This window comes from Pelodiscus sinensis, chromosome 2 (assembly GCF_052426305.1).
Source record: "Pelodiscus sinensis isolate ZL-2025 chromosome 2, ASM5242630v1, whole genome shotgun sequence".
NCBI lineage: Eukaryota > Metazoa > Chordata > Testudines > Trionychidae > Pelodiscus > Pelodiscus sinensis.
In genome coordinates, this window is record NC_143053.1 from 959199 (window position 1) to 978114 (window position 18916).

General features: G+C 68.4%; 1 protein-coding gene across 2 annotated transcripts in view; it reads right to left on the bottom strand.

Moving 5' to 3' along the window:
* The window catches only part of LOC142825942 (microtubule-actin cross-linking factor 1, isoforms 6/7-like), a 199083-nt gene that overhangs the window by 26046 nt on the left and 154121 nt on the right, over window positions 1-18916 (bottom strand). For both annotated transcript variants that reach the window (XM_075918188.2, XM_075918187.2), the window contains 2 exons: window positions 18436-18550; window positions 12171-12334 (listed from right to left, as the gene is read on the bottom strand). In XM_075918188.2, the coding sequence (XP_075774303.2) occupies window positions 12171-12334; window positions 18436-18550 (279 nt within the window). The remainder of the gene's footprint in view (window positions 1-12170; window positions 12335-18435; window positions 18551-18916) is intronic.

Consider the following 18916-nt stretch of genomic DNA (forward strand, 5'->3'; position numbering starts at 1 on the left):
AAGGGATCTCTCAACCCCGACCAGCTACCCCCCATGGAGAGGGACAAAGGAAGGTGAATGCTGCCCTGGCCGGGGGGCAGGGCTGGAGGAGAGGGAGTTAGTTTCTGTCTGGGAGCATGGAGGAGGCAGCCTCAGCAACAGGCTGGGGGGTTTAGAAGCCGAGACCCCCCCCATATCAAGGGGGGCTGAGGCATCCTAGGCCTGCCCTGTAACCTGATGACATCTGTGCTGTCTGTGTACTGGGGAAGCAATAAACCACCCCTATTCTACTGGCTGGTGGAGTCTGTTCGGGGGTGCAGGAGACGGGGGACCCCCAACGCGTCGTCACACAGGTCAATCAGTGCGGAGCCCACTGGGGCGTTTGCCCCCCGGGCTGAGCCACGCAGGCCAGGGAGGGGTCGAGTGAACACCGGGGTCAGGCTGGGGCTGGGCTGGGGCCGTACTGGGGCCACGCTGAGGTTGCACTGGGGCCATGCTGGGACCGTACTGGGGCTGTGCTGGGACCGTACTGGGGCCATGTTGAGGCTGTACTGGGGCCATGCTGGGGCCATGTTGAGGCTGTACTGGGGCCATGCTGGGACCATGCTGGGACCGTACTGGGGCCATGCTGGGACTGTACTGGGGCCGTGCTGGGGCCGTACTGGGGCCACGCTGAGGCTGCACTGGGGCAACGCTGAGGCCGTGCTGGGGCAGTACTGGGGCCGTGCTGGGGCCACGCTGAGGCCATGCTGAGGCCGTACTGGGGCCATGCTGGGGCCGCACTGGGGCCATGCTGGGACTGTACTGGGGCTGTGCTGGGGCCATACTGGGGCTGTGCTGGGGCCGTACTGGGGCTGCACTGGGACCACGCTGAGGCCGTGCTGGGGCCATGCTGGGGTCGTGAGTCACGTTATTGAATTTTCAAGGGAGCAGACAGGTCACTGCTGCGCCCATAGGGGGGCATTTGCCCCAAAGTCTGTACAAAGTGGCCATGTGAGGTGTCAAAGGAAAGCTCACGCCCTACTGATTCTAGACATGCTGCTCATGTACCTGTGTGATGTCTGAGTGCGGAGTTCTGGATATGGGCCCTGTGCTTGTGCTGTAACAGCTCTCTGCCTGACACAGAGCAATGGGCCTGCACGGCCTGCTGTAGGGAGGGGCTGTCCAGTCAGTGACTGTGCGAACTAGCCCGGCCCCAGGGACACTGGCTCTCGGAGAGGCCCCTGCACACCTGAGGGAGGCGTCTGGGACCCTGCAGACCGGACTGGGCAAAATGGCGGCTGGCATGGGACACAGACCGGTCACTTGATCATGTGACCAGCTCCAGGTTGGGAGATAAAAGGGATATAAAGCACCAGGAGGCGTCTCCGTCTCGGCTGTAATCTCGCTCCTGATCCCATGTGCAGCCTTGCGGGGGCAGCGAGCGGGAAGGAGGCCGACCCGCCCTGGCACAGGATGGGCACCAGAGACTGCTAAGCTGGCAGTTTGTAGCATCTCTGCTGAGAGCCTGCGTCCAGAGCTGGGTGCCTGGTGCGTGCGACGGATTCGCCTTCACAGCCTCAGTCCCGCCTTCCCGCTCTCTCGTTAATAACCCCTCAGGGGGTGGATGCTAAAGGACGGGCCCAGCGTGATCTCGTGGGGAAGATCCAGCGTGGGAACTGACCGGGGATCTGGGGCTGGTTCCTTGGGACCCGGAGAACCCGTCCGGGTAGGTGGGACTGGGTTCTAGAACCCCCCGCCCCCGTCAGGCCCGGGGCTGGGGGGGCACAGGGAGAGCTGGGGTGTGTGAGGGGAGGTGGGGGATGGGTTATCACCTCTCCCCTGTGTAAGGGGGGCTGGGGGGGCACAGGGAGCACTGGGGTGTCTGAGGGGAGGTGGGGGATGGGTTATAACCTCTCCCCTGTGTGAGGGGGGGCTGGGGGGCACAGGGAGCACTGGGGTGTCTGAGGGGAGTTGGGGGATGGGTTATAACCTCTCCCCTGTGTGAGGGGGCTGGGGGCACAGGGAGCACTGGGGTGTCTGAGGGGAGGTGGGGGATGGGTTATAACCTCTCCCCTGTGTAAGGGGCGGCTGGGGGGCACAGGGAGCACTGGGGTGTCTGAGGGGAGGTGGGGGATGGGTTATAACCTCTCCCCAGTGTAAGGGGGGCTGGGGGGCACAGGGAGCACTGGGGTGTCTGAGGGAGGTGGGGGATGGGTTATAACCTCTCCCCTGTGTAAGGGGGGCTGGGGGGCACAGGGAGCACTGGGGTGTCTGAGGGAGGTGGGGGATGGGTTATAACCTCTCCCCTGTGTAAGGGGGGCTGGGGGGAACAGGGAGCACTGGGGTGTCTGAGGGCAGGTGGGGGATGGGTTATAACCTCTCCCCTGTGTAAGGGGGGCTGGGGGGCACAGGGAGCACTGGGGTGTCTGAGGGGAGGTGGGGGATGGGTTATAACCTCTCCCCTGTGTGAGGGGGGCTGGGGGGGCACAGGGAACACTGGGGTGTCTGAGGGGAGGTGGGGGATGGGTTATAACCTCTCCCCTGTGTAAGGGAGGGCTGGGGGGCACAGGGAGCACTGGGGTGTCTGAGGGGAGGTGGGCGGATGGGTTATAACCTCTCCCCTGTGTAAGGGGGGGCTGGGGGGCACAGGGAACACTGGGGTGTCTGAGGGGAGGTGGGCAGATGGGTTAGAACCTCTCCCCTGTGTAAGGGGGGCTGGGGGGCACAGGGAGCACTGGGGTGTCTGAGGGGAGGTGGGGGATGGGTTATAACCTCTCCCCTGTGTAAGGGGGGGCTGGGGGGCTGGAGGGCACAGGGGTGTCTGAGGGGAGGTGGGCGGATGGGTTAGAACCTCTCCCCTGTGTAAGGGGGGCTGGGGGGCACAGGGCGCACTGGGGTGTCTGAGGGGAGGGGGGGATGGGTTATAACCTCTCCCCTGTGTAAGGGGGGGCTGGGGGGCACAGGGAGCACTGGGGTGTCTGAGGGGAGGTGGGGGATGGGTTATAACCTCTCCCCTGTGTAAGGGGGGCTGGAGGGGCACAGGGAGCACTGGGGTGTCTGAGGGGAGGTGGGGGATGGGTTATAACCTCTCCCCTGTGTAAGGGGGGTTGGGGGGGCACAGGGAGCACTGGGGTGTCTGAGGGGAGGTGGGGGATGGGTTATCACCTCTCCCCTGTGTGAGGGGGGGCTGGGGGGCACAGGGAGCACTGGGGTGTGTGAGGGGAGTTGGGGGATGGGTTATAACCTCTCCCCTGTGTGAGGGGGTTGGGGGGCACAGGGAGCACTGGGGTGTCTGAGGGGAGGTGGGGGATGGGTTATAACCTCTCCCCTGTGTGAGGGGGTTGGGGGGCACAGGGAGCACTGGGGTGTCTGAGGGGAGGTGGGGGATGGGTTATAACCTCTCCCCTGTGTGAGGGGGCTGGGGGCACAGGGAGCACTGGGGTGTCTGAGGGGAGGTGGGGGATGGGTTATAACCTCTCCCCTGTGTAAGGGGGGCTGGGGGGGCACAGGGAGCACTGGGGTGTCTGAGGGGAGGTGGGGGATGGGTTATAACCTCTCCCCTGTGTAAGGGGCGGCTGGGGGGCACAGGGAGCACTGGGGTGTCTGAGGGGAGGTGGGGGATGGGTTATAACCTCTCCCCTGTGTAAGGGGGGGGCTGGGGGGCACAGGGAGCACTGGGGTGTCTGAGGGGAGGTGGGGGATGGGTTATAACCTCTCCCCAGTGTAAGGGGGGCTGGGGGGCACAGGGAGCACTGGGGTGTCTGAGGGAGGTGGGGGATGGGTTATAACCTCTCCCCTGTGTAAGGGGGGCTGGGGGGCACAGGGAGCACTGGGGTGTCTGAGGGGAGGTGGGGGATGGGTTATAACCTCTCCCCTGTGTGAGGGGGCTGGGGGCACAGGGAGCACTGGGGTGTCTGAGGGGAGGTGGGGGATGGGTTAGAACCTCTCCCCTGTGTAAGGGGGGGCTGGGGGGCACAGGGAGCACTGGGGTGTCTGAGGGGAGGTGGGCGGATGGGTTATAACCTCTCCCCTGTGTAAGGGGGGCTGGGGGGCACAGGGAACACTGGGGTGTCTGAGGGGAGGTGGGGGATGGGTTATAACCTCTCCCCAGTGTAAGGGGGGCTGGGGGGCACAGGGAGCACTGGGGTGTCTGAGGGAGGTGGGGGATGGGTTATAACCTCTCCCCTGTGTAAGGGGGGCTGGGGGGAACAGGGAGCACTGGGGTGTCTGAGGGCAGGTGGGGGATGGGTTATAACCTCTCCCCTGTGTAAGGGGGGCTGGGGGGCACAGGGAACACTGGGGTGTCTGAGGGGAGGTGGGGGATGGGTTATATCCTCTCCCCTGTGTAAGGGGGGCTGGGGGGCACAGGGAGCACTGGGGTGTCTGAGGGAGGTGGGGGATGGGTTATAACCTCTCCCCTGTGTAAGGGGGGCTGGGGGGAACAGGGAGCACTGGGGTGTCTGAGGGCAGGTGGGGGATGGGTTATAACCTCTCCCCTGTGTAAGGGGGGCTGGGGGGCACAGGGAGCACTGGGGTGTCTGAGGGAGGTGGGGGATGGGTTATAACCTCTCCCCTGTGTAAGGGGGGCTGGGGGGAACAGGGAGCACTGGGGTGTCTGAGGGCAGGTGGGGGATGGGTTATAACCTCTCCCCTGTGTAAGGGGGCTGGGGGGGCACAGGGAGCACAGGGGTGTGTGAGGGGAGGTGGGGGGATGGGTTAGAACCTCTCCCCTGTGTAAGGGGGTCTGGGGGGCACAGGGAGCACTGGGGTGTCTGAGGGGAGGTGGGCGGATGGGTTATAACCTCTCCCCTGTGTAAGGGGGGGCTGGGGGGCACAGGGAACACTGGGGTGTCTGAGGGGAGGTGGGCGGATGGGTTAGAACCTCTCCCCTGTGTAAGGGGGGCTGGGGGGCACAGGGAGCACTGGGGTGTCTGAGGGGAGGTGGGGGATGGGTTATAACGTCTCCCCTGTGTAAGGGGGGGCTGGGGGGCTGGAGGGCACAGGGGTGTCTAAGGGGAGGTGGGCGGATGGGTTAGAACCTCTCCCCTGTGTAAGGGGGGCTGGGGGGCACAGGGCGCACTGGGGTGTCTGAGGGGAGGGGGGGATGGGTTATAACCTCTCCCCTGTGTAAGGGGGGGCTGGGGGGCACAGGGAGCACAGGGGTGTCTGAGGGGAGGTGGGGGATGGGTTATAACCTCTCCCCTGTGTAAGGGGGGCTGGAGGGGCACAGGGAGCACTGGGGTGTCTGAGGGGAGGTGGGGGATGGGTTATAACCTCTCCCCTGTGTAAGGGGGGTTGGGGGGGCACAGGGAGCACTGGGGTGTCTGAGGGGAGGTGGGCAGATGGGTTATAACCTCTCCCCTGTGTAAGGGGGGCTGGGGGGCACAGGGAGCACTGGGGTGTCTGAGGGGAGGTGGGGGATGGGTTATAACCTCTCCCCTGTGTAAGGGGGGCTGGGGGGCACAGGGAGCACTGGGGTGTCTGAGGGGAGGTGGGGGATGGGTTATAACCTCTCCCCTGTGTGAGGGGGGGCTGGGGGACACAGGGAGCACTGGGGTGTCTGAGGGGAGGTGGGGGATGGGTTATAACCTCTCCCCTGTGTAAGGGGGGGCTGGGGGACACAGGGAGCACTGGGGTGTCTGAGGGGAGGTGGGGGATGGGTTATAACCTCTCCCCTGTGTAAGGGGGGCCGGGGGGCACAGGGAGCACTGGGGTGTCTGAGGGGAGGTGGGGGATGGGTTATAACCTCTCCCCTGTGTGAGGGGGGCTGGGGGGTACAGGGAGCACTGGGGTGTCTGAGGGGAGGTGGGGGATGGGTTATAACCTCTCCCCTGTGTAAGGGGGGCTGGGGGGCACAGGGAGCACTGGGGTGTCTGAGGGGAGGTGGGGGATGGGTTATAACCTCTCCCCTGTGTGAGGGGAGGCTGGGGGGGCACAGGGAGCACTGGGGTGTCCGAGGGGAGGTGGGGGATGGGTTATAACCTCTCCCCTGTGTAAGGGGGGCTGGGGGGCACAGGGAGCACTGGGGTGTCTGAGGGGAGGTGGCGGATGGGTTATCACCTCTCCCCTGTGTAAGGGGGGCTGGGGGGCACAGGGAGCACTGGGGTGTCTGAGGGGAGGTGGGGGATGGGTTATAACCTCTCCCCTGTGTGAGGGGGGGCTGGGGGACACAGGGAGCACTGGGGTGTCTGAGGGGAGGTGGGGGATGGGTTATAACCTCTCCCCTGTGTAAGGGGTGGCTGGGGGACACAGGGAGCACTGGGGTGTCTGAGGGGAGGTGGGGGATGGGTTATAACCTCTCCCCTGTGTAAGGGGGGGCTGGGGGGCACAGGGAGCACTGGGGTGTCTGAGGGGAGGTGGGGGATGGGTTATAACCTCTCCCCTGTGTGAGGGGGGCTGGGGGGCACAGGGAGCACTGGGGTGTCTGAGGGGAGGTGGGGGATGGGTTATAACCTCTCCCCTGTGTAAGGGGGCTGGGGGGCACAGGGAGCACTGGGGTGTCTGAGGGGAGGTGGGGGATGGGTTATAACCTCTCCCCTGTGTGAGGGGAGGCTGGGGGGCACAGGGAGCACTGGGGTGTCCGAGGGGAGGTGGGGGATGGGTTATAACCTCTCCCCTGTGTAAGGGGGGCTGGGGGGCACAGGGAGCACTGGGGTGTCTGAGGGGAGGTGGGGGATGGGTTATAACCTCTCCCCTGTGTAAGGGGGGGCTGGGGGGCACAGGGAGCACTGGGGTGTCTGAGGGGAGGTGGGGGATGGGTTATAACCTCTCCCCTGTGTGAGGGGGGCTGGGGGGCACAGGGAGCACTGGGGTGTCTGAGGGGAGGTGGGGGATGGGTTATAACCTCTCCCCTGTGTAAGGGGGGCTGGGGGGCACAGGGAGCACTGGGGTGTCTGAGGGGAGGTGGGGGATGGGTTATAACCTCTCCCCTGTGTGAGGGGAGGCTGGGGGGGCACAGGGAGCACTGGGGTGTCCGAGGGGAGGTGGGGGATGGGTTATAACCTCTCCCCTGTGTGAGGGGGGGCTGGGGGGGCACAGGGAGCACTGGGGTGTCCGAGGGGAGGTGGGGGATGGGTTATAACCTCTCCCCTGTGTAAGGGGGGCTGGGGGGCACAGGGAGCACTGGGGTGTCTGAGGGGAGGTGGCGGATGGGTTATCACCTCTCCCCTGTGTAAGGGGGGCTGGGGGGCACAGGGAGCACTGGCGTGTCTGAGGGGAGGTGGGGGATGGGTTATCACCTCTCCCCTGTGTAAGGGGGGCTGGGGGGCACAGGGAGCACTGGGGTGTGTGAGGGTAGGTGGGGGATGGGTTATAACCTCTCCCCTGTGTAAGGGGGGCTGGGGGGCACAGGGAGCACTGTGGTGTCTGAGGGGAGGTGGGGGATGGGTTATCACCTCTCCCCTGTGTCAGGGGGGCTGGGGGGCACAGGGAGCACTGGGGTGTCTGAGGGGAGGTGGGGGATGGGTTATCACCTCTCCCCTGTGTGAGGGGGGCTGGGGGGCACAGGGAGCACTGGGGTGTCTGAGGGGAGGTGGGGGATGGGTTAGAACCTCTCCCCTGTGTAAGGGGACTGGGGGGCACAGGGAGCACTGGTGTGTCTGAGGGGAGGTGGGGGATGGGTTATCACCTCTCCCCTGTGTAAGGGGGCTGGGGGGCACAGGGAGCACTGGGGTGTCTGAGGGGAGGTGGGGGATGGGTTATAACCTCTCCCCTGTGTAAGGGGGCCTGGGGGGCACAGGGAGCACTGGGGTGTCTGAGGGGAGGTGGCGGATGGGTTATAACCTCTCCCCTGTGTAAGGGGGCTGGGGGGCAGAGGGAGCACTGGGGTGTCTGAGGGGAGGTGGGGGATGGGTTATAACCTCTCCCCTGTGTAAGGGGGCTGGGGGGCACAGGGAGCACTGGGGTGTCTGAGGGGAGGTGGGGGATGGGTTATAACCTCTCCCCTGTGTAAGGGGGCTGGGGGGCACAGGGAGCACTGGGGTGTCTGAGGGGAGGTGGGCGGATGGGTTATAACCTCTCCCCTGTGTAAGGGGCGGCTGGGGGGCACAGGGAGCACTGGGGTGTCTGAGGGGAGGTGGGCGGATGGGTTATAACCTCTCCCCTGTGTAAGGGGGCTGGGGGGCACAGGGAGTACTGGGGTGTCTGAGGGGAGGTGGGGGATGGGTTATAACCTCTCCCCTGTGTAAGGGGGCTGGGGGGCACAGGGAGCACTGGGGTGTCTGAGGGGAGGTGGGGGATGGGTTATAACCTCTCCCCTGTGTGAGGGGGGGCTGGGGGGGCACAGGGAGCACTGGGGTGTCTGAGGGGAGGTGGGGGATGGGTTATAACCTCTCCCCTGTGTGAGGGGGGGCTAGGGGGCACAGGGAGCACTGGGGTATCTGAGGGGAGGTGGGGGATGGGTTAGAACCTCTCCCCTGTGTGAGGGGGGCTGGGGGGCACAGGGAGCACTGGGGTGTCTGAGGGGAGGTGGGGGATGGGTTATAACCTCTCCCCTGTGTAAGGGGGCTGGGGGGCACAGGGAGCACTGGGGTGTCTGAGGGGAGGTGGGGGATGGGTTATAACCTCTCCCCTGTGTAAGGAGGGGCTGGGGGGCACAGGGAGCACTGGGGTGTCTGAGGGGAGGTGGGGGATGGATTATAACCTCTCCCCTGTGTAAGGGGGCTGGGGGGCACAGGGAGCACTGGGGTGTCTGAGGGGAGGTGGGGGATGGGTTATAACCTCTCCCCTGTGTGAGTGGGGGCTGGGGGGCACAGGGAGCACTGGGGTGTCTGAGGGGAGGTGGGGGATGGGTTATAACCTCTCCCCTGTGTGAGGGGGGGCTAGGGGGCACAGGGAGCACTGGGGTGTCTGAGGGGAGGTGGGGGATGGGTTATAACCTCTCCCCTGTGTGAGGGGAGGCTGGGGGGGCACAGGGAGCACTGGGGTGTCTGAGGGGAGGTGGGGGATGGGTTATAACCTCTCCCCTGTGTGAGGGGGGGCTAGGGGGCACAGGGAGCACTGGGGTGTCTGAGGGGAGGTGGGGGATGGGTTATAACCTCTCCCCTGTGTGAGGGGGGGCTGGGGGGGCACAGGGAGCACTGGGGTGTCTGAGGGGAGGTGGGGGATGGGTTATAACCTCTCCCCTGTGTGAGGGGGGGCTAGGGGGCACAGGGAGCACTGGGGTGTCTGAGGGGAGGTGGGGATGGGTTATAACCTCTCCCCTGTGTGAGGGGGGGCTGGGGGGGCACAGGGAGCACTGGGGTGTCTGAGGGGAGGTGGGGGATGGGTTATAACCTCTCCCCTGTGTGAGGTGGGGCTAGGGGGCACAGGGAGCACTGGGGTGTCTGAGGGGAGGTGGGGGATGGGTTATAACCTCTCCCCTGTGTAAGGGGGGGCTGGGGGGCACAGGGAGCGCTGGGGTGTCCGAGGGGAGGTGGGGGAGGGGTTATCACCTCTCCCCTGTGTAAGGGGGGCTGGGGAGGCACAGGGAGCACTGGGGTGTCTGAGGGGAGGTGGGGGATGGGTTATAACCTCTCCCCTGTGTGAGGGGGGCTGGGGGGCACAGGGAGCACTGGGGTGTCTGAGGGGAGGTGGGGGATGGGTTATAACCTCTCCCCTGTGTGAGGGGGGCTGGGGGGCACAGGGAGCACTGGGGTGTCTGAGGGGAGGTGGGGGATGGGTTATAACCTCTCCCCTGTGTAAGGGGGGCTGGGGGGCACAGGGAGCACTGGGGTGTCTGGGGGGAGGTGGGGGATGGGTTATAACCTCTCCCCTGTGTGAGGGGGGCTGGGGGGCACAGGGAGCACTGGGGTGTCTGAGGGGAGGTGGGGGATGGGTTATAACCTCTCCCCTGTGTAAGGGGGGCTGGGGGGCACAGGGAGCGCTGGGGTGTCCGAGGGGAGGTGGGGGAGGGGTTATCACCTCTCCCCTGTGTAAGGGGGGCTGGGGGGCACAGGGAGCGCTGGGGTGTCCGAGGGGAGGTGGGGGAGGGGTTATCACCTCTCCCCTGTGTGAGGGGGGCTGGGGGGCACAGGGAGCACTGGGGTGTCTGAGGGGAGGTGGGGGATGGGTTATAACCTCTCCCCTGTGTGAGGGGGGCTGGGGGGCACAGGGAGCACTGGGGTGTCTGAGGGGAGGTGGGGGATGGGTTATAACCTCTCCCCTGTGTAAGGGGGGCTGGGGGGCACAGGGAGCACTGGGGTGTCTGAGGGGAGGTGGGGGATGGGTTATAACCTCTCCCCTGTGTAAGGGTGCTGGGGGGCACAGGGAGCACTGGGGTGTCTGAGGGGAGGTGGGGGATGGGTTATAACCTCTCCCCTGTGTGAGGGGGGCTGGGGGGCACAGGGAGCACTGGGGTGTCTGAGGGGAGGTGGGGGATGGGTTATAACCTCTCCCCTGTGTGAGGGGGCTGGGGGGCACAGGGAGCACTGGGGTGTCTGAGGGGAGGTGGGGGATGGGTTATGACCTCTCCCCTGTGTAAGGGGGGCTGGGGGGCACAGGGAGCACTGGGGTGTCTGAGGGGAGGTGGGGGATGGGTTGTAACCTCTCCCCTGTGTAAGGGGGGCTGGGGGGGGCACAGGGAGCACTGGGGTGTCTGAGGGGAGGTGGGGATGGGTTATGACCTCTCCCCTGTGTGAGGGGGGCTGGGGGCACAGGGAGCACTGGGGTGTCTGAGGGGAGGTGGGGGATGGGTTGTAACCTCTCCCCTGTGTGAGGGGGGCTGGGGGGCACAGGGAGCACTGGGGTGTCTGAGGGGAGGTGGGGGATGGGTTATAACCTCTCCCCTGTGTGAGGGGGCTGGGGGGGCACAGGGAGCACTGGGGTGTCTGAGGGGAGGTGGGGATGGGTTATGACCTCTCCCCTGTGTAAGGGGGGCTGGGGGGCACAGGGAGCACTGGGGTGTCTGAGGGGAGGTGGGGGATGGGTTATAACCTCTCCCCTGTGTAAGGGGGGCTGGGGGGCACAGGGAGCACTGGGGTGTCTGAGGGGAGGTGGGGGATGGGTTATAACCTCTCCCCTGTGTAAGGGGGCTGGGGGGGCTCAGGGAGCACTGGGGTGTCTGAGGGGAGGTGGGGGATGGGTTATAACCTCTCCCCTGTGTGAGGGGGGCTGGGGGGCACAGGGAGCACTGGGGTGTCTGAGGGGAGGTGGGGGATGGGTTATAACCTCTCCCCTGTGTAAGGGGGGTTGGGGGGCACAGGGAGCACTGGGGTGTCTGAGGGGAGGTGGGGGATGGGTTATCACCTCTCCCCTGTGTAAGGGGGGCTGGGGGGGCTCAGGGAGCACTGGGGTGTCTGAGGGGAGGGGGGGATGGGTTATAACCTCTCCCCTGTGTAAGGGGGGCTGGGGGCACAGGGAGCACTGGGGTGTCTGAGGGGAGGTGGGGGATGGGTTATAACCTCTCCCCTGTTTAAGGGGGCTGGGGGGCACAGGGAGCACTGGGGTGTCTGAGGGGAGGTGGGGGATGGGTTATCACCTCCCCACTGTGTGAGGTGGGCTGGGGGCACAGGGAGCACTGGGGTGTCTGAGGGGAGGTGGGGGATGGGTTATAACCTCTCCCCTGTGTGAGGGGGGCTGGGGGGCACAGGGAGCACTGGGGTGTCTGAGGGGAGGGGGGATGGGTTATAACCTCTCCCCTGTGTGAGGGGGCTGGGGGCACAGGGAGCACTGGGGTGTCTGAGGGGAGGTGGGGGATGGGTTATAACCTCTCCCCTGTGTGAGGGGGGCTGGGGGGCACAGGGAGCACTGGGGTGTCTGAGGGGAGGTGGGGGATGGGTTATAACCTCTCCCCTGTGTAAGGGGGCTGGGGGCACAGGGAGCACTGGGGTGTCCGAGGGGAGGTGGGGGATGGGTTATAACCTCTCCCCTGTGTAAGGGGGGCTGGGGGCACAGGGAGCACTGGGGTGTCCGAGGGGAGGTGGGGGATGGGTTATAACCTCTCCCCTGTGTAAGGGGGCTGGGGGGCGCAGGGAGCACTGGGGTGTCTGAGGGGAGGGGGGGGATGGGTTATACCCTTTCACCGCTGCCTGGGAGCAGGGCACAGAGTGGACCTGGGGCCACCTGGCCTGCCAGTGTGGGGGGCTGGTGAGGCTGCCACGACAGACACACCCCTGGGCCGCACTGCCTGCGTTCTGGGCTCTGCCTGCCTGGGCTCAGTTACCAGGCTCAGGGTCACTCCGGCTCCCAGCCGGGCCTGCTTCCCCTGCGTCGGAGCCCACCCCCTGCCCTACCTCACGCAGGCGCTGCTGGGCGCTCTGCAGCCGGTACTGCCGGTCCAGGGCCCGGAGCCACAGCTGCTGCCAGCGGTGCAGGAGGGGGCTCTGGGGCTCCGGGTCGACAAGAGGCGCCTGGGGAGCAGAGCGGGGGGGTCTCGCAGCGCTGCGTCGCCCTGCAACTGCCAAGAGATGGGCCTCAGCACCAGGGCGGATCCAGGGGGCTGGGGCATCCCGGGGGGACATGAGAAGGTCTTGGTGGATCCAGGGGACGTGAGAGGGGCTGGGTGGATCCAGGGGGGTGGGGGCAGATCCAGGGGGGTGGTGAGAGGGGCTGAGGGAATCCAGGGGGGTGGGGGCAGATTCAGGGGGCGTGAGAGGGGCTGGGTGGATCCAGGGGGGTGGGGGCAGATCCAGGGGTGTGTGAGAGGGGCTGAGGGAATCCAGGGGGCTGGGGGGATCCAGGGGGCGGTGAGGGAGGCTGGGGGGATCCAGGGGGGTGGGGGCAGATCCAGGGGTGTGTGAGAGGGGCTGGGTGGATCCAGAGGGGTGGGGGCAGATCCAGGGGGCGTGAGAGGGGCTGGGTGGATCCAGAGGGGTGGGGGCAGATCCAGGGGGGTGGTGAGAGAGGCTGGGTGGACCCAGGGAGGTGGGGGCAGATTCAGGGGGCGTGAGAGGGGCTGGGTCGATTCATGGGGGTGGGGGTAGATCCAGGGGGTGGTGAGGGAGGCTGGGGGGATCCAGGAGGGTGGGGGCACATCTAGGGGGCGGGGAAGGAGGCTGGGCGGATCCAGGAGGCGGATCCAGGAGGCTGGGAGTGGATACAGGAGGCTGGGGGCAGATCCATGGGGCTGGGGGCAGATCCAGGGGGGCAGGGGCAGATCCAGGGGTGGTGGTGAGAGAGGCTGGGGGAATCCAGGGGGGTGGGGGCAGATCCAGGGGGCAGTGAGGGAGGCTGGGCGGATCCAGGGGGCGGTGAGGGAGGCTGGGGGGATCTTGGGGGGTGGGGGCGGATCCAGGGGGCGGTGAGGGAGGCTGGGGGGACCTTGGGGGGTGGGGGCAGATCCAGGGGGCGGTGAGGGAGGCTGGGCGGATCCAGGGGGCGGTGAGGGAGGCTGGGGGGATCTTGGGGGGTGGGGGCGGATCCAGGGGGCGGTGAGGGAGGCTGGGCGGATCCAGGGGTCGGTGAGGGAGGCTGGGGGGATCTTGGGGGGTGGGGGCGGATCCAGGGGGCGGATCCAGGAGGCTGGGGGCGGATCCAGGGGGCGGTGAGGGAGGCTGGGGGGATCTTGGGGGGTGGGGGCAGATCCAGGGGGCAGTGAGGGAGGCTGGGCGGATCCAGGGGGCGGTGAGGGAGGCTGGGCGGATCCAGGAGGCTGGGCGGATCCAGGGGGCGGTGAGGGAGGCTGGGTGGATCCAGGAGGCTGGGCGGATCCAGGGGGCGGTGAGGGAGGCTGGGCGGATCCAGGGGGCGGTGAGGGAGGCTGGGGGGATCTTGAGGGGGTGGGGGCAGATCCAGGGGGCGGTGAGGGAGGCTGGGCGGATCCAGGGGGCGGTGAGGGAGGCTGGGGGGATCTTGGGGGGTGGGGGCAGATCCAGGGGGCGGTGAGGGAGGCTGGGCGGATCCAGGGGGCGGTGAGGGAGGCTGGGGGGATCTTGGGGGGTGGGGGCGGATCCAGGGGGCGGTGAGGGAGGCTGGGCGGATCCAGGGGGCGGTGAGGGAGGCTGGGGGGATCTTGGGGGGTGGGGGTGGATCCAGGGGGCGGATCAAGGAGGCTGGGGGCGGATCCAGGGGGCGGTGAGGGAGGCTGGGGGGATCTTGGGGGGTGGGGGCGGATCCAGGGGGCGGTGAGGGAGGCTGGGCGGATCCAGGGGGTGGTGAGGGAGGCTGGGGGGATCTTGGGGGGTGGGGGCGGATCCAGGGGGCGGATCCAGGAGGCTGGGGGCGGATCCAGGGGGCGGTGAGGGAGGCTGGGGGGATCTTGGGGGGTGGGGGCAGATCCAGGGGGCAGTGAGGGAGGCTGGGCGGATCCAGGAGGCTGGGCGGATCCAGGGGGCGGTGAGGGAGGCTGGGTGGATCCAGGAGGCTGGGCGGATCCAGGGGGCGGTGAGGGAGGCTGGGCGGATCCAGGGGGCGGTGAGGGAGGCTGGGGGGATCTTGGGGGTGGGGGCAGATCCAGGGGGCAGTGAGGGAGGCTGGGCGAATCCAGGGGGCGGTGAGGGAGGCTGGGCGGATCCAGGAGGCTGGGCGGATCCAGGGGGCGGTGAGGGAGGCTGGGGGGATCTTGGGGGTGGGGGCAGATCCAGGGGGCGGTGAGGGAGGCTGGGGGGATCTTGGGGGGTGGGGGCAGATCCAGGGGGCGGTGAGGGAGGCTGGGCGGATCCAGGAGGCTGGGCGGATCCAGGGGGCGGTGAGGGAGGCTGGGTGGATCCAGGAGGCTGGGCGGATCCAGGGGGCGGTGAGGGAGGCTGGGCGGATCCAGGGGGCGGATCCAGGAGGCTGGGGGCGGATCCAGGGGGCGGTGAGGGAGGCTGGGGGGATCTTGGGGGGTGGGGGCAGATCCAGGGGGCAGTGAGGGAGGCTGGGCGGATCCAGGGGGCGGTGAGGGAGGCTGGGGGTATCTTGGGGGGTGGGGGCAGATCTAGGGGGCAGTGAGGGAGGCTGGGCGGATCCAGGGGGCGGTGAGGGAGGCTGGGGGGATCTTGGGGGGTGGGGGCAGATCCAGGGGGCTGTGAGGGAGGCTGGGCGGATCCAGGGGGCGGTGAGGGAGGCTGGGGGGATCTTGGGGGGTGGGGGCAGATCCAGGGGGCGGTGAGGGAGGCTGGGGGGATCTTGGGGGTGGGGGCAGATCCAGGGGGCGGTGAGGGAGGCTGGGGGGATCTTGGGGGGTGGGGACAGATCTAGGGGGCGGTGAGGGAGGCTGGGCGGATCCAGGGGGCGGTGAGGGAGGCTGGGGGGATCCAGGAGGCTGGGGGCGGATCCAGGGGGCGGTGAGGGAGGCTGGGCGGATCCAGGAGGCTGGGGGCGGATCCAGGGGGCGGTGAGGGAGGCTGGGGGGATCTTGGGGGATGGGGGCAGATCCAGGGGGCGGTGAGGGAGGCTGGGCGGATCCAGGAGGCTGGGGGCGGATCCAGGGGGTGGTGAGGGAGGCTGGGGGGATCCAGGGGGCGGTGAGGGAGGCTGGGGGGATCTTGGGGGGTGGGGGCAGATCTAGGGGGCGGTGAGGGAGGCTGGGCGGATCCAGGGGGCGGTGAGGGAGGCTGGGGGGATCTTGGGGGGTGGGGGCAGATCCAGGGGGTGGTGAGGGAGGCTGGGCGGATCCAGGAGGCTGGGGGCGGATCCAGGGGGCGGTGAGGGAGGCTGGGTGGATCCAGGGGGTGGTGAGGGAGGCTGGGCGGATCCAGGAGGCTGGGGGGATCTTGGGGGGTGGGGGCAGATCCAGGGGGTGGTGAGGGAGGCTGGGCGGATCCAGGGGGCGGTGAGGGAGGCTGGGCGGATCCAGGAGGCTGGGGGCGGATCCAGGGGGCGGTGAGGGAGGCTCGGCGGATCCAGGAGGCTGGGGGCGGATCCAGGGGGCGGTGAGGGAGGCTGGGGGGATCTTGGGGGGTGGGGGCAGATCCAGGGGGCGGTGAGGGAGGCTGGGCGGATCCAGGGGGCGGTGAGGGAGGCTGGGGGGATCTTGGGGCGTGGGGGCGGATCCAGGGGGCGGTGAGGGAGGCTGGGCGGATCCAGGGGGCGGTGAGGGAGGCTGGGGGGATCTTGGGGGGTGGGGGTGGATCCAGGGGGCGGATCAAGGAGGCTGGGGGCGGATCCAGGGGGCGGTGAGGGAGGCTGGGGGGATCTTGGGGGGTGGGGGCGGATCCAGGGGGCGGTGAGGGAGGCTGGGCGGATCCAGGGGGTGGTGAGGGAGGCTGGGGGGATCTTGGGGGGTGGGGGCGGATCCAGGGGGCGGATCCAGGAGGCTGGGGGCGGATCCAGGGGGCGGTGAGGGAGGCTGGGGGGATCTTGGGGGGTGGGGGCAGATCCAGGGGGCAGTGAGGGAGGCTGGGCGGATCCAGGAGGCTGGGCGGATCCAGGGGGCGGTGAGGGAGGCTGGGTGGATCCAGGAGGCTGGGCGGATCCAGGGGGCGGTGAGGGAGGCTGGGCGGATCCAGGGGGCGGTGAGGGAGGCTGGGGGGATCTTGGGGGTGGGGGCAGATCCAGGGGGCAGTGAGGGAGGCTGGGCGAATCCAGGGGGCGGTGAGGGAGGCTGGGCGGATCCAGGAGGCTGGGCGGATCCAGGGGGCGGTGAGGGAGGCTGGGGGGATCTTGGGGGTGGGGGCAGATCCAGGGGGCGGTGAGGGAGGCTGGGGGGATCTTGGGGGGTGGGGGCAGATCCAGGGGGCGGTGAGGGAGGCTGGGCGGATCCAGGAGGCTGGGCGGATCCAGGGGGCGGTGAGGGAGGCTGGGTGGATCCAGGAGGCTGGGCGGATCCAGGGGGCGGTGAGGGAGGCTGGGCGGATCCAGGGGGCGGATCCAGGAGGCTGGGGGCGGATCCAGGGGGCGGTGAGGGAGGCTGGGGGGATCTTGGGGGGTGGGGGCAGATCCAGGGGGCAGTGAGGGAGGCTGGGCGGATCCAGGGGGCGGTGAGGGAGGCTGGGGGTATCTTGGGGGGTGGGGGCAGATCTAGGGGGCAGTGAGGGAGGCTGGGCGGATCCAGGGGGCGGTGAGGGAGGCTGGGGGGATCTTGGGGGGTGGGGGCAGATCCAGGGGGCTGTGAGGGAGGCTGGGCGGATCCAGGGGGCGGTGAGGGAGGCTGGGGGGATCTTGGGGGGTGGGGGCAGATCCAGGGGGCGGTGAGGGAGGCTGGGGGGATCTTGGGGGTGGGGGCAGATCCAGGGGGCGGTGAGGGAGGCTGGGGGGATCTTGGGGGGTGGGGACAGATCTAGGGGGCGGTGAGGGAGGCTGGGCGGATCCAGGGGGCGGTGAGGGAGGCTGGGGGGATCCAGGAGGCTGGGGGCGGATCCAGGGGGCGGTGAGGGAGGCTGGGCGGATCCAGGAGGCTGGGGGCGGATCCAGGGGGCGGTGAGGGAGGCTGGGGGGATCTTGGGGGATGGGGGCAGATCCAGGGGGCGGTGAGGGAGGCTGGGCGGATCCAGGAGGCTGGGGGCGGATCCAGGGGGTGGTGAGGGAGGCTGGGGGGATCCAGGGGGCGGTGAGGGAGGCTGGGGGGATCTTGGGGGGTGGGGGCAGATCTAGGGGGCGGTGAGGGAGGCTGGGCGGATCCAGGGGGCGGTGAGGGAGGCTGGGGGGATCTTGGGGGGTGGGGGCAGATCCAGGGGGTGGTGAGGGAGGCTGGGCGGATCCAGGAGGCTGGGGGCGGATCCAGGGGGCGGTGAGGGAGGCTGGGTGGATCCAGGGGGTGGTGAGGGAGGCTGGGCGGATCCAGGAGGCTGGGGGGATCTTGGGGGGTGGGGGCAGATCCAGGGGGTGGTGAGGGAGGCTGGGCGGATCCAGGGGGCGGTGAGGGAGGCTGGGCGGATCCAGGAGGCTGGGGGCGGATCCAGGGGGCGGTGAGGGAGGCTCGGCGGACCCAGGAGGCTGGGGGCGGATCCAGGGGGCGGTGAGGGAGGCTGGGGGGATCTTGGGGGGGTGGGGGCAGATCCAGGGGGCGGTGAGGGAGCCTGGGGGGATCTTGGGGGGTGGGGGCAGATCTAGGGGGCGGTGAGGGAGGCTGGGCGGATCCAGGAGGCTGGGGGCGGATCCAGGGGGCGGTGAGGGAGGCTGGGCGGATCCAGGAGGCTGGGGGCGGATCCAGGGGGTGGTGAGGGAGGCTGGGCGGATCCAGGAGGCTGGGGGCGGATCCAGGGGGTGGTGAGGGAGGCTGGGGGCGGATCCAGGGGGTGGTGAGGGAGGCTGGGCGGATCCAGGAGGCTGGGGGCGGATCCAGGGGGCGGTGAGGGAGGCTGGGCGGATCCAGGAGGCTGGGGGCGGATCCAGGGGGTGGTGAGGGAGGCTGGGCGGATCCAGGAGGCTGGGGGCGGATCCAGGGGGCGGTGAGGGAGGCTGGGCGGATCCAGGAGGCTGGGGGCGGATCCAGGGGGTGGTGAGGGAGGCTGGGCGGATCCAGGAGGCTGGGGGCGGATCCAGGGGGTGGTGAGGGAGGCTGGGGGCGGATCCAGGGGGTGGTGAGGGAGGCTGGGCGGATCCAGGAGGCTGGGGGCGGATCCAGGGGGCGGTGAGGGAGGCTGGGGGCTGATCCAGGGGCCTACCGGGGCAGGGGCAGGAGGCGGGTGCGCTCACCTGCAGCCAGCCTGCGGGTGCCTGGCATGCCCAGCGCAGAGGGCAGCTTGCGCTGGCAGCTCTTGGTGACCTTCTCCACGTCCGGCTGCTTGTGGTTCAGCTCCTCCATGAACTCCTGGGCAGGAGGAAGCCATGAGGGGGGCAGGGCCCAGGCTGCTCCCAGCCCAGTCCCCATGGTGCACACACCCCACCCGGGGGCTGGAGGGCATGGCCCCGTAGAAAGCAGGGTGGCCAGGGCTAGGGCGAACCCTGGGGATGCTGCCTGGGAGCAGGCTGGCTGCTGGGGCAGGCAGAACTGAACCTGGGCTCTTGGCCCAGGAGCCCGACCAGCCAGCTGGCTCCCAGCTCAGGGCGCAGAGCGACCCCTCTCTGAGGGGTGTCAGGGTGTGACGTAGGGGGGGACCTGGCTGGTTTCTATGCTGCTGGCTCTGGGGGAACCCCCACTGGCTGCCGTGGGTACCACGTGTGACGGCGCGTTGGG